We start from the raw sequence: 22,685 nt of genomic DNA, 5'->3' as shown, positions 1-22,685 counted from the left end.
ATCCCTCCAGAACGATTCCAACACCTTGTAGGGTCAATTCCTCGCCATGTCGCTGCCGTTTTGAGGGCTCGCGAAGGAGCAACTCATTATTAACATCACATTCAGAGTCTTCGTATGACTTTCGGCCACTCAGTGTATACCTATATGTAAAAGGTAGCTCACAAAAAGTTTTTTAAAGATTCATTGTTGTAATAGTTCACAGAATAAAGAATCAACCTTGGAACCAAAAATGATATATCTTTCATTGTTGTGAGCTTGCATTTGGAAGATGATAGATTTGAAAAACACTGTTGGCAGCCCTGAAGATAACTTTCCAAAGGTTTCTTATTTACAAACTAAACAAATTAAGGCCACAGTTGCTATCATCTCTGCCTTAGCTGTTTCCTATACTTGTGTCACCAAAAACCCCTGTTGTGCCAGTGTGATGTTAAAAGACTAGCAAAAGTTTTTTGAGATTAATCATGTAATCCTTATTAAAATAATGTTTTTATTCACTTCAGTGATCTTCTTACTAATAAAAGCTGGGCTAAGTGGCTCAGACGATTAAGGAGCTGGCTTTCTGAGCCAACTTGGCAGGTTCGATCCTGGCTCAGTCCGGTGGTATTTGAAGGTGCTCAAATACGTCAGCCCCGTGTTGGTAGATTTAATGGCACATAAAAGAACTCCTGTGGGACAAAATTCCGGCACCTTGGCATCTCCGAAAACCATAAAAGTAGTTCGTTATCACCATGAATTCAAAACTGTCCAGTGTAAAGCAGGTGCAGGTCTCTACTTTTCAAAATATATTCATGATTTGTTAACTGTAATGTTTGAGAAGTATCCCAAACTGTAAAAGAGAATATTTTAAACTGTATTTTCAGACTGATCAAAAAAAAAAAAAGATGCCTGCTGTTGGTCATTTAATCCAGATGATCTGTTTTTATCACCCTGGAGTTGGGAATAGACATAGTGAAAAAATAAAAAATCTCTGGTCTGTATATGGAACAGTAGGGTACATCTAATTGCAGAACCTACCAATCAAATAGACTGGTAGTTTCCTAATAGTAATAATAGTAACACTGCACTCCTGAGTTCCACTGATTAGATTGGCTGATTCAAAACATGTACAGTATTCAGTTAACGTGCTGCATAATTATCTTCTCCGCACAATATTTTTTTTGTTTTTAGTATTACATATTACAATGTTTGTTCTTCCTCTATACATCTAGAGTAACATATTATAATTTTATATGATACATCTTTTAAGAGATACAAGTTGACAAAAACACGACAAGAGTTCCTTTCTTATTACCATTATTTCTACTGTTACCTGCAGCTCTACATTTGTTTATATGGTTACCACAGAAAGCTGGTTTAGGCCTAAAGTCCTATTGGTTTTATTTAAGAATGTGGACTCAAAAAACAAACATATATCACAAACATGACATCGAATAAAAAAGAATGTATCGTTTGTGTATAAAGTCTTCATCTGCGACTTCTTATCTCCTTCTTTAATGTACAGTAGTTATAGTATTAATGTCATATTATTATTTAGTATTATTATTATTATTTGGGTAGGCGGTTAAAACCACAGAGTTACAGAATACGAAATGGATACATGTTTCTTCTGATGGTGTCATTATGATTAGGAGAGACAACCACAAATTTACAACAAGACAATAAAAACACATTTCTGTACATAATAAGGAAGTACGGTATAAAAATTCTTTTTTAAAAATGTGTAATGTTGCATCCAAGGACAAAAGGTCAAGAAAGGGAGGAGGTTAAATGAGGAAGTTTGTGAAGGTAATAAATAAATTAAAGGTGAAATGATAAGATATCTAAGGAGCAAACATCTGTATTTCATAACCTCACTTTTGGTATGTTTCAATTGGACATTTAGAAAGAAAATACAAAATATGATACAAAAAACAATTTAAAATTTGTAATGTAGAATAAGGTATTTTAAATATATGAAATATCTTAACATAATCAAGTTAGGTAACATATTTCTGGAAATAATTCCTTGCATTGAAACAAGTACCAGCAAGCTTAACTCATTTCTGTCCAAAATATCCAATTTAACTATTTTGTTTGCTGTCTGTTAGAATAACAATACTGTATCTATCTGTATATTTATATGAAATGAGATAAAGGAGTTAAAACTTAAAGCTGTACATAATTATAACATCATATCCTAATCTCTAATCAAAATATGGACCAAAACTGATAACATTTCAACTAATTATTTGGTTTTGCCATTATAGCAATAGGAACTTTAATGCTTTATTCTTGGTCCTCATCACGTTCAAAAATTCTAGCAATAATTAATAATAATAAATCAATCATAGATCCCATCAATATAAAATAAAACTCGAAATCGAGACGAGTGCGAACTATACACGTTACATCTTCTATATTTTCATGTTAACAATTGAATCAACCTGGCAACTTGCACCACAATATTGTTGTATGTAAGGAACCCTGCTTTAAACTGGTGCAGGTTGACAAGCTAAGTCATTGGACACCATAAAACAATTTTTTAAACTCAATATAATTATTACCTTATTCATTTTTCTTCTTTCCTATTTAGGTGTTGCACATTGGAAAAGGGGGCTTATTAATAATTTATACACATTGGCAATAGTGTTTGTCATGCACACGCACACACACCGAGACATATTGTATAGTACTTAGGAGTTTTAAAAAACCTATGCTAGAAAGTTCATGTGGCTTTTTCTAGGGACAGGAATTTTACATCAGTAGCTATACTGTCTCATATTCCTGCACTTTTTCCTGCATCTCAGCTCAAGCTACAAAACTGGTACTGTAGTATTTCTTGGAGTTTCTTGCGAGTTGAGCTCCATGATCTGTGATAGAATTTGTCAAGCCAGTTAAAATGTAAACAAAAAGATTCAATATACATATCTACAATGCAAGCAAAGACGTATGCAGGTTTGCAGATATTTGACTCAGTATTGAAAAAATTCTTATAGCACATATATTTTGATCTGTCTTTGAAATAATATCTACAAGATTTTGGGATATCCGGTACTAAGAACTTCAGGAACATGTATATTGGAAGACTTGTAATCCAACTCCTAATTTAAATTAAAATTTATAACACTGAAGGTGTCATCTTATATATACGTGCCTCCTAACAAATTTCTTAAAAAATACTAATTGAAATTTCTTTTTTAGGATTATATATTGAGATCTAACAGAGGCTTGGCTTCAGACATCTTTGGAAATTTTCTAACATTCATAAAAACACAACCCACTCCATGATATATTAAAAGATTCACTTTCAATGGTAAAAAACATTCTTTCCGGAAGGTTTCTCTTTTTCCTTCACTTCTTTAAATGTGATAACAATAGACACAATTCTTAAATCTTCTGAATGTACTGACTTGTCTATTGAATGTACTATTATTAAATGCATGGGAATTCCTGTTTTTCTATGTGAAATATACTTTTCTTGATACGGGGTCTGACACCGAGTGACACACACACATATACATATATCATACACAACCTGTCATGACGTATAACCTTTAAAGTAGGCTATAAAACAAAGCAGACAGTCTTTTAGTCCAAAGTTGAAATAAAACAATATATCTAAATTTCATGTTGCTATAGACAAGAAACTACTGGTATAGATAAAAATCTTTTGCTCTCTGAATCATGACAATTCCTCTTCAAATAGTTCTCTTTCCCTTTCTGTTCCATAAAAATATATTACAAAATGTTATGTATTATTTCACTTCCTTTTTTTTCATGACTGAACTATCTGAAGTGAAATCATCATGATTCTGAAACAATAGTTTAAAATAACATTTTTCTTCTTGTTTTCAAAAGTTCTGTTTGACAATGCTGATCAAGCAATAGGGCTTTCTGTCAAAACAAAAATTTTGTGTGAACAGAAAAAGGAAAGTTTTATATCTTAAATATTAGGAAACAAATAATAAGAGAGACACATCTGCACAAAATATTGCAGAGTATATTGATAGAAGGTACCATATGTTTAATATTTTGATGACCTTGTATACAAATTCGACCCTTGCACAAAATTCCAACCGTCAGTTCTTCTTAAGTGATACAGTAACATAATACTGTATCTTACAGACTGGCCAGAAGAATTCTGAAAGCTGTTGGAATCGACAGACCTACTGTCTATTGAAGATGGCAAGTGTCGGACTAGTATAGTCATTCACTCTTGATGATGGTCGACTGGGCGGAGGTGGGAGGACCTCCGCCAGGTCCGCCAAATCCGTGTCCAGAAGAAGTGACGAGCGACAAGGGACTCGCCATGGCCGACAGCGATCCACCGGCGAGGGAGTTGGCTAACGATGCAAACATGCTGGAAGGAGTGGAGCCTGCTACGGAGCAAATGGTCGGGCTGCCCATAGCTGCAGTGGGGGGATTGATCCTTTTCTCCTTCTGGCGCCTTCAACAATGCAATAATACACAGTACGAATACCAGCTCACTAGCCACAACGGCACATTAGCATTTTAAAAGAAAAAGTAAGTCATATTATACCATACTGATTAATTAATCTTAAATAAAAGGTGATATTCTTACAGCCAATCAATACTACAGTCAAACTTGGTTAATTTAAAGTTAAAACCAATGAAATAATATGGAATTTTTTAAGATTTTGAATTAGACAAGTTTCAATTTTTTAAACGTTTAATTGAAATAAGCATAAAAGTCAATGCAACTGCAGAGAGAACTGAGCAGACTACATGTTCTAGGGAAAAGTCTCTAGCTATCTCACACATTTTTTGATCCTCTTTCCACAATATGGATGGATGATGCCTTCTCAGAAAAAGAAAAGGTAAATATTTTATATTGCAGTGGAGTCGGAAAATATTGAGAGATTGGGCAAAGAGTTCGGAATGAAGATCATCGGGAAGATTAAGGTGATGAGAATAGGAAAGGAAGAGAGTGCCGTTAATATAACACTGGAGGGAAAGAAATTGGAACAAGTAAAATAGATATTTGGGAAGTTTGTTAACATGGAATGGAAGCTGTACAGAAGAATTAAGAAGCAGATTATCTATGGGAAAAGAAGCTTTCAGAAAGTTGAGAGGGTTTTTGACATCTAAGGCAATCACTATTGATTTAAGAAGGAGGTTCGCAAAGTGTTTTGTGTGGAGCGTAATGTCATATGGAGCTGAAACATGTACATTAAGAAAATAAACCAAAATATTTGGAAAGTTTTTAAATATGATTGTGGAGAAGAATGGAAAAAGTGAAGTGGACAGGAAATGATGAAGTGCTAAGAAAAGTAGGAGAGAAGGGACACCTGATGAAAATTATAAGAGGAAAATATCCTGGTTGGCTCACATACTACATAGAAATTGTCTTCAGCAGAGGGTGATGGATGGAAAAATAGATGGAAGAAAAGGAAGAAGAAGAAGGTTTGGAATGTTAACAGATGTCAAACAAGGGAGATACTATGAACAACTGAAGCATGTTGCTCAGGACAGAGAATCATGGAGGATGTCCAGTTGATACCTGTCTCAAAACAGATTCACAGAAGAAGAAGGAGAAGGAGTCGGTTTGAACAGACATTATTGGCACAGTTCAGTATTAAACAAACGTTGATGCCCGTGATGTACCGTAATTTTCTACTGCACTCTATAACAATTAACAGATGTCAAACAAGGGAGATACTATGAACAACTGAAGCATGTTGCTCAGGACAGAGAATCATGGAGGATGTCCAGTTGATACCTGTCTCAAAACAGATTCACAGAAGAAGAAGGAGAAGGAGTCGGTTTGAACAGACATTATTGGCACAGTTCAGTATTAAACAAACGTTGATGCCCGTGATGTACCGTAATTTTCTACTGCACTCTATAACAATGCACACTTTTAAAAGAAAAACTGCTACAGTAACTTCATCTGTAACTGCAGGTAGATTGAAGGGACTAACTACAGTACACAATGAAAACAAGTGCCTGGAGTGGGAAGGAAGAGGGAGAGGATGGGACTATTTCCTAGAATTTAAGAAACAAGCTAGACTAACCTGCATTCCTTTCAAAACCTTTCTAATCCCAGCACCCTGACTCACAATATACTGGTATTGCAGGCTAAATTCCTAATTTCTCTAGTTAATCTTGTTGGGTATCAGTTTGAATTATCCAAAATAATAATTGAATTACAGAAGATTAACATTATGTTGTATAGGATGTCCAGGGATCAAATGAAAAGTTTGAATTTTTAATGATTTTGAATCTAAAACGTTCAAATTAACGAGGTGAACAAAATCAAGTACATGGTAAACACCCGAGACAAAGCAAGATATAACAATGTGTGAGGCCTGGAATATGTAGGTGACACCTATGAGAGAGTGGTGCAGTTTAAGTACCTACGGGCCCTCATGAATGAGGACAACCACATCAGCGAGGAGATTAAGGCGAGGGTGGCAGCTGGGAACACCTTCCAGAAGTTACTGAGGACTTTAAGCTCTCCAGAAGATAGAAAACAGGTTATAAACCATCTTGTAGTGTTGTATGCTTGCTAGATGTGGACTCTAAACGAGTGTGACAGGAACTTTCTACGGGTGAGGAAGGTCTTCAGTACGGTTGACGATCAATGAGAGTAGCAGACCACAACCAATAAAGAAGTCTACGCCCTGTATGGTGACCTCAGAGGCCAAAAAGAGGAGACTTTGGTACCTCAAGCACATCATAAGGATGGAGCAGGGCTGAGCAACACAGATGATCCTCAACCAACATTCTGGTGGCCAACAAAGGTGGGGGAGATCAAGGACAAGATGGCTGGACAACATCTCAAGAGATCTGGAGGGGTTAGGGATGAGGGGCTGGAGAAGAAGAGCTCCGGCAAGTGCTACTGGAGAGGCTAGGGCCCTTCATGGGCTGAAGCGTCAGAAGAGCGAGTAATTATGGTGTTGATCAAACGGATTATGCAATGAAGAAACCTTTAAATAGGGCAAAACATGTATGCTTTATTTTTAAAAAAGTTATCAATAGTATTGATTGGTTGTAAGAATATTAACTTTTATTTAGCATTAGCATTTGTTTAAGAGCAATTACATTTTACTATGACACTAAAAATTCATTCTGAGTTTTGAGCATATTCCTGGCTTTATAATAGATTGGCACATTTGTTTATATTGAGATAAACTTTAGGACAGTTGTCAATATTCTGGATTCACTGATATCCATAAAATGAACAATCATCCCTGCAATTGTCAATATTTATGAGCACTATAGTAGCAAGCAATAAGTGACAAAAATCTTAATAGACTAGGCCTACCTATACATTACCCCTTTACAACAAGGATGCAGGCCTTTACTGTGGGCTGCCAAGGCTATCGGTGATGCTTAATCCAACATGAGAGTAAAATAGATCCAAAATACCTACTAATTTGAGAATTTGATACATTTACATAACATGGAAGCTATGGAACACTTTTAAATGCAGAGAACTTTGTAAAGTGATATTGCAGCCCAGCCCCTATGTCGCTCTCCCCCCCCATGTTAGGTTTAGAAGCAGGGCGTGAGGAGAAAGCTGTGTTAGGCTTCTCTCAGTCGTATCACTATACCACTCGAATATCTCTGAAAGTCTTCAAATTGGCACGGCTGATCCATTCGTGAAACACGTTAGTTTCTTCGTTGTTCCATGTTCAAGAAAGCTTACTGGTTGTTTCTAGTTGTATAATTAGTTCTTTAATATTATCTTTTTTTTAAATTTCTATATAGTGTTGTGTTACTTTCTTTACAAAGGAAGAACCATGTGCAATAAAACAGTTACTGGATAAACAATTCTGGCAGCTGAAGTATAAAGATAAATTAGTGATAATTAGAACTTCATCCCTGTGCAGTCTGGGCAAAACACTGTCTTCCTTGCTGGAGAACCACTGATGAGGACCGACAAGTTCAAATATCTTGGATCAGTCATCACAGCAGACATCAAGCACCGCATCAGTATTGGTTGGATGAAATGGCAGTCTCTGACTGATGTTCTGTGTGATAAGCGGATTCCAGTCAAAGTGTACTTGCCTTCATGTGCAACTCCAAATGTTGGGCAAGGCAGGAAAAGGATGACCAGCAAATGCATGTCACAGAGATGCGGATGTTGCGATGGTCGGCTGGAGTCACACTGCACGACAAAGTGTGCAATGACATGTGCGGACATCTTTCAAAGCTGTGCCCATCAGTGATGAGATGGAGGAAAACCAGCTCTGCTGGCACGGTCACATCAGAAGAAAAAATGAACCCCATTTTGTACAGAAAGCTCTTGCCATTGAAGAGCTGAAGAGAGAAAGAGGGCGTTCTAAGGCAACGTGTGGAAACGAACTGCTGAGGCTGCTTTAAGGAAAAGTGAAGTGCATTTAGATCTGGTACAAGAAGGTCAAATATACTCTCGCCGAGTCAGACGAGCCAACCCTGAGTAAGCTCGGGAGTGCCTGTTTTATGGGTACATATATGGCCAGGAAATAATAATAATAATAATAATAATAATAATAATAATAATAATAATAATAATAATAATAATCCTTTCAAAAATACAGATACAGTATTTGTGGTTATATGGCTCATGTATGTGAACTTTAAAAACCTCATTTTTTCTTACTCCCCACCATCGCCACCAGATTTTTTGTTGCAAAATTTACTGGCAACAGTGTTCAAAATGTATTAATTATATTTCTTCTGATCAATGATTGAAAATTAGTAATTTAAGATAAATGATAGTCCACAGCTTGAATTCAGCATACATCACTGTTTAAAACAAGTTATTTCATTCAGTAATTCAAAATACTGTAGCTTATATCATGAGGGACTAGTCATCTCTTCTAAAACAAGGCTGAAAGTCTGGAATATTTTCAGTCTGATCATGAATTCAATGCCCATCACCTGGATAGTTGCCTTGCCAGATACAATGGAGCAGTATGTAGATTGAAAGATTATGAATCCTTTACAAAACTGGGAGTACGTCGTTGCTTAAGAATGGAGACCTTGTATCTGCAAATTTTCTGTACTATTTCATAGTGGCTCTTTTAACCCTGCAGGTTGTTCTGTGGTAATGTTGGAGTACTCTGCCTATGATACAAGTGATAGAAATTGTGTACTGAGTAATAACAACCACAAAAATATCCGAAAGAATTGCTTAGAATAAACCAAAAGCTGCATCTTGTATATTATGACACTTGTCTATTGATACCACAATTATTTTTTGTATTATTCTATGATTGTGATCAAATTTAATTCATAATTTGTATTTGACATAAACTTTTCTTTTCCATTTTCAACTATCGGACAGGTCTTTTCATTCTCCTGAAAAATCAGATTTTTGTTATATTCCGGTATGAGATTATCATTCTTAAACGATGATGTCTGTCGTCATTGTTTAGTCTGAGACATACTGTACACTGCAAAAGGTTCTCTAAGTACTCTAAGGAACCATTGATATAGCTAATCTGGAATTCACAAGGATAATGGTGCACAAATTAAATTTAAATGATTTTTAGTTTTAATGTAATTTCCATATCATGTAGATTTATCTCAATTAATGATGTTTTAAGTTATAAATGCTCCATTATTTTTGGGCATTAAGATAATTTCACAACCTAATTTTTTTGTGGGCTTTGTCAATCTAGGCAACCTCTAATTATGAGGAAAGAGAATTGCTGTAAAGTGGGGTCACTCTGAATGGCGAGGTGATTTTGAACAGTGATTCAGGGTTTAAAATAAGGGAACTAAGGCCACAAATGTTAAAAATCACCAATAATCTGTACTTTCAGATGATATAACAGTCTATATAAAGTAGAGTAACATTGTATAACAACTCCAGAAAAGAAAATAATTTTGGGAAATGTAAATTCTTTTCTAACCTCAAATAGCATTTGCCTAGTATTATAAGCATTTTAAACGGCCGTAGCTGTGTTGAAACACCGGATCCCGTGAGATCTCCGAAGTTAAGCAACATTGGGCGTGGTCAGGAGTTGGATGGGTTGCCACGCGCTGTTGGTGGGGGTAAGGAATGGAGGAGCGGAAAGGAACTGGCCACCCTACCGCACGTAAACTCCGGTTCAGGAACACCTCTGCGGAGGTTCAGACCTGCCTTCGGGCAGAATAACCCTTACCTTACCTATAAGCATTTTAGGTTTCAGAATTCTAAATGAGACTTTGTGGGCAAGATAAAAACCTAAATGGATGTTTACAAAAAGCATAATATGTTATGTGTATTTTTTGGTGACATAAAAAAAAAAAAAAAGAAAAACCTGTCTTCTGAGGGGCGATGTGAACAGTGGTTTTAATGTTCGTCGACACTGACAGATCAGCTGATCAGTGATATGTTGTTCCATTAGCTTGGTTGAAGTCATTCAAATTGCTTTGAAAGGCTTTGAAATGGTCTGTTTTTAAATAATTTTCTTATTTCATAAATAGGCTAACACTCATTTCCATTATTAGCAGAATTTTGCCATAATTGTATATAAATGTTTTCAGGTTGTTGAAGGAAACTTGTAAATAATTCTCAAATATTGTAAATAAGTTACTCTCAAAACTACTTTTATATACAAAATACTCTTTCATATGATAGGGGTATTATTGAACAGTGAATGGTATGACTTGCACAGAAATATTTCTATGTTTAAAGTGACCCTGACCCTGACTTTAAACAGTGAAAAATAAAAAGATAAAAATCATGTGGTTGATAATATACAATAATTTGCTTTGTTATATTCAGTAACTCCTCTTGCAACTTCCCGAAACGTTTACTGTCAATATCTTGAGAAGTTTTGGTTAATAAACAAAAATAATTTTAGGATGTTCAAAGTGACCCCACTTTACGGTAAGTTTATTCAAAATAAATATTTCTGTCAGTAGTGGAAAGGAACAAATAAGTGAGAAATCAAGTCCTGTACGGAAAGATAGGTTTCACATGAGTGATTAACACAAGGACAGGTCAGCGTGAGAAGATGGAGCAAAAGAAAGAGAAGATGAGGATAAATGTGAAATCACAAAAGGACAATATCCACAGTCTCATACACTGCAGTATTCATATCGTCTCCTCATCAAACCCTGTTCTTCTATATCAATTTTTTCCCAGCCCCTGATGGGATCATCGTCATTTTTAAGTGTCGTCAGGACAAGAGTCATCAACGCTCACTGAGGGGCCATTTGGACAGATCTTCAGTCCTTATGTGTGAAGTGTAGGATAAGAAGGAAGCCAGATAAAGACAGGAAATAGGAAGAGACAGAAAGGTAAAGATGAAAAGAGATAGTAAATTACCTGCCGTCATGTTTATCTTATTAAGTGTTCCTATCTTTCTACACAACTCAATCATTTTTGGTTAGTTTCTCAGATTTTTCCCTTTCCCAGACTTTACCCAGTTTTCCTAGTTTCTCTCTACATCTTGTAGACAGCTCAAATTGCCTTTGAGAAGTCAATACTCATTATGTGCCTTCTTCATGCATCTCAGCCTTACTAAATTATCTTTCTTTCCATTTTTTTAAGCCTAATAAAGTTACCTACAGGTGCTACCATTTTTGCAAGTTTCTATTCTAGTATATACTGGAGAGCTTCGCATTCTGTTTCTAATGAAAATATTCTAAAATGTGAGTAATTCTTACCTGTTACAAAACCACACTCGAACCACCTCCTTTTCCATGGATAGACTCTCTGCCAATAGGGCTATTTCCTCCGATGTTGGCTTTGGATTTTGCATGAACGCTTTCTCTAGTGCTACACGTACACTAGTCTCTATTGACGTGCGTTTCTTTCTGCGTCTTCCGATAGCCTCGGGTGTTGTAAGGGGATTAGTCAGCGAGTTTGGATTATGTAACGAACTATCTGCATCTTCCAGCCACTTCTGAAGAAGAGGTTTCAATTTGCACATATTTTTGAAAGACAGGTTGAGCGCCTCAAACCTCGATATGGTAGTTTGAGAGAAGTCGTTTCCATACAGTTTGCCCATAGCAAGTCCAACATCACCCTGAGTGAAGCCGAGTTTGATTCTACGTTGTTTGAATGTCTTTGCGAACTGTTCTAGTTCCTCAAGATCCGTCGTCTCCTCTGGGGATGGCTCGAGGATTCGCGACTGCGGCGCCTTGATGTGGTGTTGAGAGTGGTGATGGTGGTGGTGATGATGGGTGGGTTGTCCTGCTGACGGCGGGTGATGCTGCTGATGGTTCACGGTATTGTGATGCTGGGTGAGAGCGGCATGGTGAGCTGCATGGTGGTTTGGTGGACTGCTCAGCTGAGAGTTGTTATGACTCTGTTGCTGCTGCTGTTGCTGCTGTTGCTGCTTCTGGAGTTGCTGCAACTGCTGGGCTGCTTGAGCAACAGCTTGCTGGACCTGTGTAACATGATGTTACAAATTAAATTACAGTTGCATTAAGAAAGTTTCTCAAACAAATGTGAATTACTAAAAGTTGACTGAAATAATCACTAGGGAGTAGACTTGCACTCAATAATAGTTGTTGGCTAGATTGCTATATCCTTCAGCAAGATATCCTGCATTGAACTTCTGAATGCCCTCTGTACACTCAATTTACTTTCATAATTTTGCGGAACTGAATGTTCATAGATTTTTATACACCTATAGTAATCAAGAACATGGAGAAGAAATTGATTCTTTCTTTGGAAATAAGAGTTTTAGAACAGTGTAATTCTGTGGATTTCTTGCTCCAAGTTCATGGTGTCAGCTGTGACTCAATTACTAACCAGGAATATAACTATCAATATTCTTAACATCTGTGATTTAGAAGCAGTGATATAGTCTGTGATTGTGGGAAGTAATTTTTAACAAACTCAGAATGTTGGTTGTACAGGAATCTAAGTGGATCAAGTTAACTTAGGAACCTACATCTGGAACTGTGTGGCAAAGGAAAACAGAAGGTATCATATTATGCTTCCACAGTGGGACAAAGAATGTCCTACTGACATTAATTACGATTAAAACAAAACAGGTGGTTCAAGTTGACCTGAATAGGTGACAATCCTAGGAGCAAAAAGAGTATGCCATGAAAATTCCTTACCAGGGTATACACAGGCTGCTATCATCAAGTTGTTTTACTGATTTATGAGAGTCACGACTCCTCTAACTACGCTTCCCCATTCTGGATGGTATTCAGTTGTTCTTAAAATCTGCTGATGAGGTCAATCCATCAGCACATTGTCCTTCCTTTGGTCTTATATCTTCGACCTTCCATTGCATGATGCATTTTTCAAGATTTTCTCCATTTCTTCTTAAGATGTGCCCAAAGAACTGGGGGATTTTGCAGTTGAGATGGGGAGAAAAATGTTTGTAGATGTTAAGCTGCTTGATGATAACACACTGGCTCTCTTTTCAGTCCACTGTACATGCAGGATTCTGCACCAACACTACATTCAAATGCATCAATGTGTTGTTTGACTTTCATGTTTATGGTCCATATTTTTACAACCTTACAGTGGCCAGAGAAAACAAGAGCTTCAACAAGGTGATTTTTTTCTGTTGTGAAACTCTTTTATTGGTATGGTTTTGGTATTTGGTTCATATGTTAGAGTCCTTGAAAAATGACATTTTACGATACCTGAAGTAGCAGAGAAGAGAGGTCCTTCCTCGATACATGCCAGGACCCAACCCACCCACTTCAGGAAGTATTCTTACTTATAAAGAAGAAATAAAACCAAGACAGCATGAAACTAATGAAATGAATGCCACCAGTTTCTTTGTTCCTATGGTCTTGTCACTAGCCTGACCTGACCAATTCAGACCAACTGTCTTGCCCACACCAATACTTTGTAGCTCTAACCCGTCTATCATCTTTCCTGTTATTCAGTATCATTGGCAAGCCTGTTCAGTACATTGCAATCACTTGAGCCACTGCTATTTTGGATCTATAACAGACTTTCATCTCTTTGTTGAATGAAGACCAGTAACTACCAGAAATCATGCAAAAAAAAAAAAATCTACAAGTATTCTGCTTCAGCAGTGAACTCTGAAGAATTTGGAAACACCAGCATATACATATATAAGAAAAATAAAGGAGTTAATCTTAAAGGGATTTTATTTGAGGATAATATTTTACCTGGTATGATTTATGTAAATGGCTACTATGACTGGTTATTACGGCTATCTGGTAAGTAGAATGGCAAAACTGTTACCTGTGCCGCTTGGGAGACAACTGGAACTCCTCGTGATGACAGACCTTGGTGACCAAAGCTCTGCTGAAGTAACCCCTGTAACCATCACCATGTCTAATACACCAGCACCACCACCACCACCACCACCAACATATGAGCTACTTCATGCAAACAGGTTTTAGTACAAGGGTAAAAGCAGTCACTAAAGACACCAGTGTGAAGAAGTATAAGACGTAGAAAATATGAATAACGTGAAAGTAGGTGGATGATTAAAAGAATATTAAAGGACTTGACTCAGAAAGACATCAAAAGTTTTCAGAAAAAAATAAAACAGATTGTACCAAGAAGAAAAAAGATATGCTTGTTATGAATTGTTACAATATTTGAAACTCTCCTCTGCCTAATTTTTCAAAAATTTAAAGGGTATAACTTTGAAATTTAGGACATACAGTTTCCAAGAGGCCATTAAAATGTACGATTTCAGGTTCTTGAAGTAACACTACAGAAATTTTGTATCCCAAAGTAAACATGGACAAAACATATCTAAGGTGCAATATAACAACATATTGTGTGGACTCTATTTTACTCTGAGATGAATGACACAGAGAAAGCATTGTAAATATGTAAGCTGTTAAATTTGTGAAGTGCTAATCCTAGTGTTAGATATGGAAAAATTACTGTATGGCAGTAATAGTTTCCGTTCCTGTACTTCTTCATTAATAGGCGAAGTTTAGTAAAGAAGTATTATTACCAGCAGAAGGGAAGTAGTTAGGTCATTATCAACTGTTTAGATAGACAGCACATTAGGAAGAACCGTAAATCAAGATTTTATTTTAACCCCAGATTAGTAGAGTACATAAAAATGACGTTTCTATCATGAATAAGCACATCCCCACTAACCCCCTGTCATCATTAACACTTGTCCGGCTGAAAGTACATTCACTAATCAGTTGTGAAGTAGATGTGATCTCGAACTGCACCCGTGCTCCCATCTTCACTGTTTGCCCATTGAAACTCAACACATAAATATGACGTACTTTATCAATGCACGTAAAGTATTTCATGTCTGCTTGACGTATGTCTACCAAAAATGGACTTCTCGTCACCTACAATTGACGTATAGAAGGTGCATCAGAAATATGTCTGTCTGTCTGTCTGTATCGATCCCTCAATTCTGAGGATCGTGATCTCTGAAGATATTTCTTTGTACCCGTTTCCATCCTCCGCGGTCTGTGCTTACGGGTAGATTGTATGAACGATGTCTTTGTTGCATGTTTTATGCATCTGTCCAGCATATAGGTGCTCGCCCAAGCTCCCTCTTTCCAGGCACGTTTCCCAAGATTATGTGCTTTTCAAGGCTTCCTTCTGCATGATGCATGATATGACCAAAGAATTGGAGAGCCCTCTGTTGACATTTTGCCGTGGTACTGATGTTCAGCTCCTTGAGGATGGATTCGTTGGTTCGAAATGCTGTCCAAGGAATGCAAAGTATTCTTCTCCAATACCACATCTCAAATGAGTTGATCTTATTCAAATCTGAAGTTCGTAAAATCCACGTTTCAGCACCATAGAGGAAGATAAAGAATACCAGTGTCTGTACTAGTCTCATCTTTAACTTTACAGAAATGAGATAACTGAGACATGATGTTCTTGGCTTTGGCAATCCTTCTCCTGATCTCTATTTCACAGCTGTTGTTGCTAGTTATAATGGCATCCATGTACAACATTTCTGAAACCATTTCCATTTTGCTAAAGGCACTGAGTTCATTCAGCTTGCCAGGCCTATCAACTACCATAATTTTTGTCTTTTGCTTTACAGAAATGAGATAACTGAGACATGATGTTCTTGGCTTTGGCAATCCTTCTCCTGATCTCTATTTCACAGCTGTTGTTGCTAGTTATAATGGCATCCATGTACAACATTTCTGAAACCATTTCCATTTTGCTAAAGGCACTGAGTTCATTCAGCTTGCCAGGCCTATCAACTACCATAATTTTTGTCTTTTGCATGTTGATCTGCAAACCCAAACTGATGTTCTCAGTTCTAACACGGTCTAAAAGCTTTGTCATTTCTGCCTCATCCATGGCAATCAATACAGTATCATCTGCATATCGGAGATTCAATATCTTTCTGCTACCAATAGGAAATCCACCAGTCCATCCAACCAATGCAGTTCTCATGATGTACTCGCCATAAATATTAAAAAGCTGGGGTGACAATATACAGCTTTGGCGAATGTCCCTTTGTGTCTTGAAAATTTCAGACATCTTGCCAATGATCCTGACAACTGCTGAGTTAGACTCATATAGATTCTTTATCAACCAGATAAGATGTTTTAGAACTCCCATTTCCAATAACACTTGCAAAATTTTCTCCCACTGAACACAGTAAGAGGCTTTCCTATAGTCTAGAAAGCAAATGATCATAGGAAGTTGGAATTCTCTGCTCTTTTCGATTAGCCGTCGGATGTTCAACAGCTGTTCTCTTGTGCCTTTTCCTATGACGAAACCAGCTTGTTCAGGAGGAATCTGTGAACTAATATAATTTTGGAGTCTGTCTTTCAAGATATACAACATGATCTTGCTAGCATGTGAAATTAACGATAAAGTCCTATAGTTATCACACTTCATTGTTGAGCCCTTTTTATGCAAGGGGATGAAGATGGATGTAACCCAGTCAGCTGGCCATTTGCCATTTTTCCATATTTTATTGCAAATGTCTGTGATATGAGCACCACTATCGCTCGTCTCTTTCAGCAGTTCAGCTGTTATGTCATCAGAACCCGGTGCTTTGTGCGGTCGCAACGATGTGATTGCCCTTTTTGTTTCCTGAAGTAAGATGTCTGATTCTTGTTCAAAATCTCGCCATTCAATCATCAGCTGCACTGTCTCTTCTTTATACAAGTCCTCACAGTACCGTTTCCATCTATTCACTACAATTTCAAAATCATGTATCCTATGACCATTAGAATCTTCTATGGACTATACATGAGGTTTATATTTATTTGACAGCTGTTTTACTTTACGGTATATATCTCGTGTCTCATTGTGATGGCTATGAGCTTCAATTTCTTCACAGATTCCTGACAGATACTTATGTTTGTCTAAGTGGCAATTACATTGAATTTCATGACACAGCTCAAAGTTTCTGTCTTGAATGTGCAAGCCTATTTCTTTCAGTTGTTTCCGCTGTTCTATGAGCTGCCATGTATGATCACTGATCCAAAACTTATAATGACTCTGTATTGGAGAAGAATGTTTCATTGGAATGGTCACTATATTTTGTTTGAAGTCTTCCCATGTGGACCCTTCATCAGTACTGTGCTCCCTTCTAGTGTTCAAAAGAACATTCACCCCTTCCACCTTTTGCATTTTACAAGGTACATGGCGCATGCCTCTGAGTTTCAACCGGAACACCATAAACAGTAGTTGGTGATCTGTGCCACAATCTGCACCGGAGTATGTTTTAGCACTGATGACAGAGGATTTCCAGCGATTGTTAACCAATATAAAATCAATCTGATTTCTATGAAGACCATCAGGGGAGCACCATGTATACAGTTGAAGAATATGATGTTGAAAGAATGTGTTGGTTACACATAATTCACATTCCATACAAAACTGTAGTAGCCTCTCTCGACTATTATTTCACTTTCCAATGCCATAATGGCCCACGATGTGTGTAAACTCACTGTCAGTGGTCGTTTCTCCAATCTTTGCATTAAAGTCTCCAAGAACCCCTGATATTTCCTTCTGTCAAAAAAAATCAGGGATACTTTTCATGTTATATTGAGAATTATGGTGCAATCAGATTGGCAGAGAAAATTTTTCTTTTTGAGAAAATGAAGTTACTTTTGTTAGTTCTGGGTGCGCAACTCAAATTGACGAACTTGCCATATTTGATATGCCAGAGAACCAGCTGTTGCTGTGCATCAGAGGAGAGAGGGGAAGTGGGAGACAGAGTAATTCTCGTTTGCTTTGCAAAGTCACTTCCCAGCCTGAGTAGGCAGTGCACAGTTAGTTGTGCATAAATTGACTACTGTGTGAACCCTGTAGAAAGAGAGACAAACTTGTACTAAGAATACGGACAGCTTTCCAGATCATTGGCGACACATCACACATCCTAAATACAGTTCAAAGGTCACTACTACAGTGTTGTGAACCAAAGTAGGAGTGGGGCATAGTGAACATCTGTTGTAATAAAAATCACTGGCTACATTGTTTATTTCGTTCAGTATTTGATTCCATTTACAATGTTGTGAGTGAAGGAATACACAATAGTGGGGTGGCAGTATTGCATTTTCAAGCACGTTGAATAATAAAGAACGTTACTGCGACCAAGAGACGAAAGGAGAAACAACTCTGGTACATTCGTTGACTGACAAGTGTGTCTTAATTACAGTGTATTCTTGTATTGTGTGTGCACTTACGGCTGTTTAATAAACAAACTGTGGATATTGCCGGTAAGAGGCGAGGACAATCCATGGCAGCGCCTTGTGCTCTGGTGTGGCAAGTACCGCGAACTAACAAAGCAACCTCATTTTCTCCGCCAATCCGATTGCACCATCGTTCTTAACATGAAGATCATCCTTTCACTTACGACCAATGTACTGTAGCTAGATGTAATAGTACGAGAAGAGCAGACAAGGACAAACATGAAAACACAAAAGGAGGACGAGGACAATCTCCCGATCTTCATACACTCCCGTCTTCAAATGCGTATGTTCTCTGTTCATCATCTCTTCTCAGCCTCCGACAAGCTCAATTCTGTTTCTCAACTTCATCAGGTAGGCGGGCATCAACACTCACAGAAGGCCCATCTTCAGTTCCTCTATCTACATATATGACTTAATTTGACACTCTTTGTTCCTTTTCAGTCCTCATTAATTATATATTCTCACACCTTCTTCAGACGTCATCTTACTGGAGAAAAATTACTTTCAAGATTGGGTTATATGATAGAACTCCACAAGCAACTAGCTGTTCTATGGCAAACATAAAGACTGTCCATCCTTACGATGAAAACGTTTGTAAAGAATTTGCCTGGACAAGAAAAAGGGCCAACTTTGACTTCAGCTTCAGATTACTAGGAGAAGAAAAGTACTGTGTTTTGTATCCATTGAGCATCAAAAGAAGAAATGCCCTAATTATTTCAGCTGATGTCAGTGGAGTATCTGATACACTGCGGATTGTGAACTATTACTTGGCGTATTTTTTGATACTAAGTGTATTTATGATTTTCTGTTGTTGATTAGTGTTAACAGAGTTTGGTTTCTCAGTTGAACATTCTCTTAAAACAATAATCACTACCACCACCAACATGACTTAACATGCAGAGTCCAACTATGTATTTTCAGACACAGAAATAATAGGTATAGCTTCAAACCTTTCCTTATCAATCTATCTAAAAATATTAAAAAAGGAAATAAGAGAAAAGAACATCGTTGAGTGTTGAGTATACATTCAACTATCAATATAAAATGCAGAAAGTTAAGAGAAAGTTGAAGTACATTGGAATTGGGAGTTTCCATACCTGATTCTGCAGGAAGAACTGTGCCTGCGCTGGTAGCTGGCCACCTGCTCCAGGCTGGAACAACACGAACTGCTGCAGGTGCTGTTGGAGACTGTGCTGGTGTTGTTGTAGGGTCTGTTGAAGGGCCTGCAGCTCCTGAGGGCCAAGTCCTGCCAGCGGAGAGTTGACGGGCATCTGTCCCGCAGCCGCTGCCGCTAGCTGGTTCTGCAGGAACAGTTGCTGACCTTGGGCTCCAAGACTCATCAACTGCAGAGAAGAGATAAAATATGTTACGGTATTGTAAAGTGATTTTTTTATTTCTCCCAGTAAAACTTCATACTCAAAGTTCATAGGCTAAGAAATGCTTTATTATTAAACTGAATGAAAACAATTCTTACAACCAACACAGATCAATGCATTATGATTACAAGGAGTTATGAGGATGATGATTTATAGAGCACTTCCGAACAGGCCTGTATTGTTTAACTATTTGTTTTGCTTGATGATGCTTGTTGTTTTAAAGGGCCTAACATCGAAGGTCATCGACCCCTTATTTGTTTTATGTTGCACTGACACAGCCAGGTCTTACAGCGACAATGGATAGGAAAGGGCTAGGATTGGGAAGGAAGCAACCATGGCTGTAATTAAGGTAGGTACCTGGTGTGAAAATGGAAAACCATTTTCAGGGCTGCCGACAGAGGGGTTCAAACTCACTATCTCCTAAATGCAAGCTCACAGCTACAGAACCAAAGCATGTGTCCAACTTGCTTGGTGAGCCCGGACTTGGTGTGTTCAAGTGATTTTGGCAACCTTCCTTTTTTTGTTATTCAAGTGAAGTCTACAGGAAAGTAAAAAAGCGCGATATTTCAGGATTAAGGATAGTTGATTATTGCTCTGCAAAATTAGCATTTGTACGGTTACATTATAAAGTACTGAGCAAGTTAGCTACACGGTTCAAGTCACATAGTTGTGAACTTGCATCCCACCATCGGCAGCCCTGAAGATGGTTTTCTGTCATTTCCCATTTTCACACCAGGCTGTACCTTAATTAAGGCCATGGACTCCTTCCTTCGCGGTCCTAGCCCTTTCCAATCCCAATGTCACCAAAAGACCTAACTGATCAGTGTGACATTAAATCACCAGCAAAAGAGAAAGGACCATAATATGGAATTTAATAAAACCATTTTTAATTTTTTATTACAAGTCTCTATACAACCATTAATGAAAACTTCAATACATAATTAACTCACCGACTTGGAAAGATCTGTATATGAGTGGTGTATTAGTGGTGTCACTTCAAAAGCATTCATGGCATCATCATATCATTTGTATGTGTCAAGTCAATGAGTTCTGGCAGGCATACACAATCCAAGTTAATGTGTACTCTATTTAACAGTATTCAAAATGATAATTTTAAATTGAATGAAAAGTATTCATGATATAAAATAATATTTTTGTTTCCATGAATTTTTTAAAATAACATTTCATTTTAATTAAAAATAAATTATATTTAAATATCATCTCTTTATAAAACAGAAATAATGAATGACCATATTATGTTTTGACGAATTTGCAACCCCCTCTCTCCATAAAATTGGCACTTTTTGAGCATACCAAGATATTTTTAATTTTTATTTTTCTAATTTGAAAAATATTGTACTTAATCTGATACTTCAGACCGTTGAGTTGTTGACCAGACTATAGAAGGCTGTAAATAAGTGCTATTTTAAGGAAGCCATAATAAAAGTGAGTTTCCTGTTAAATATCACATTAAAAATCCATTATCATTAAACCTGTTTATTGATCAATGAAGTAAGCATGAGTATGCTTTCAAAAATATGAATAGGGAGTTCCTATGCGCCTCTTACAAATAAGGTTGGGTGGATCTTAAAAGGGGTAGAAATCACAGTATGAAGATAAAGTTGGAATTCAAGACGACAAATTGGGGCAAATATTAATTTATAGGACGAGGAGTAAGGGGTTGGAATAAATTATCAAAGGAACTGTCTCATAAATTTCCAAGTTCTTTCAAAATGTTTAAGAAAAAGCTAGGTAAACAATCAGTTTGGAATTTGCTACCTGGGAGCCCTTAATGCACATCATTGATGATTGATTGATTGATTGATTTTATCAAATCTGATCAACATTTTCTAAAAAACAAAAAAACAGAAAAAACCTTTCATGTCCAACTGTGACAGATTCATCAAATTATTCGATAAAATTATATTTTTATTATTTCCAGCACAGTTTTTCTAGGCTTGAAAATTTCCGTTACAAATCGATGACTTTTATCGAGGAAAGTAAGACAAGAGTTAAAGATTATTTCTGCCTCATGCAGAATCAGTACACTGAAGATTTTCATTCTGAAAATTGTATTTCTGTGAAAATATGGTGTCAAGAAATTACTTTCCAGTAAGATTTTTTTTCAATGACAGACTTTAAGGTTACACCCACGGGATTGAATTGTCAAGTATGTACTGTATCTTCTAATGGCCTGACACCTTCACTGAATGGTTAGAGCAGTGGCGTTCGGTTCGGAGAGTCCCAGCTTCGATTCCTGGCCTGGCTGATTAAATCGTCTAGCACAGGGCCTGGGTGTGTTTGTGTTACTCCTAATACACATCTTCATTTACATCAGTAGCATGTGCGCATGTAGGAGCCATTACTGACACAAGTAAATTAAGTTGATATTAGATTGCAGTACCGGCACACTACAAAATACTGCATTAAAATACGGAACAAGGACAATGTGATCAAGGCGAGTAGTTTAACAGTAAAGGGCCTGCTCAGACTGCAGTCTAAAATGCAACTTTCCAGGCTTCTTAGAAAATATCTTGAGGTCTCTATTATCTATTATGCCTCTGTGAATGTTCAACCCATTGAGTCGATTTTAACTGGTTTATTTTCTTTTGTAAGAATTTCATGACAGGGGGATCCCTCCCCCACTCTCTTTGGCTACGTCTTTGATTTACATACAATACATCAAATTACCAATCACCACAATAACATGCAATAGTAAACACATCCCTTAACAGAGTTGGCGTCGGGAAAGGCATCAGCCGGTGAAGTGGGCTTAGTTCACATATA

At 37.2% G+C, this 22,685-nt stretch overlaps 1 protein-coding gene across 1 annotated transcript in view; it reads right to left on the bottom strand.

Annotated features, from left to right (window-relative positions):
- Positions 1-1,827: 1,827 nt before the first annotated feature.
- The window catches only part of LOC136881320 (protein nubbin), a 394,577-nt gene continuing 373,719 nt past the window's right edge, over positions 1,828-22,685 (bottom strand). The window contains exons 8-10 of the mRNA XM_067154133.2: positions 19,620-19,865; positions 11,590-12,314; positions 1,828-4,426 (exon numbers count right to left, since the gene is read on the bottom strand). Coding sequence (XP_067010234.2) covers positions 4,186-4,426; positions 11,590-12,314; positions 19,620-19,865 — 1,212 coding nt within the window. The 3' untranslated portion in view covers positions 1,828-4,185. The remainder of the gene's footprint in view (positions 4,427-11,589; positions 12,315-19,619; positions 19,866-22,685) is intronic.

The sequence above is a fragment of the Anabrus simplex genome, chromosome 9 (genome assembly GCF_040414725.1).
Source record: "Anabrus simplex isolate iqAnaSimp1 chromosome 9, ASM4041472v1, whole genome shotgun sequence".
NCBI lineage: Eukaryota > Metazoa > Arthropoda > Insecta > Orthoptera > Tettigoniidae > Anabrus > Anabrus simplex.
This window is presented reverse-complemented; position numbering and strand designations above follow the sequence as displayed.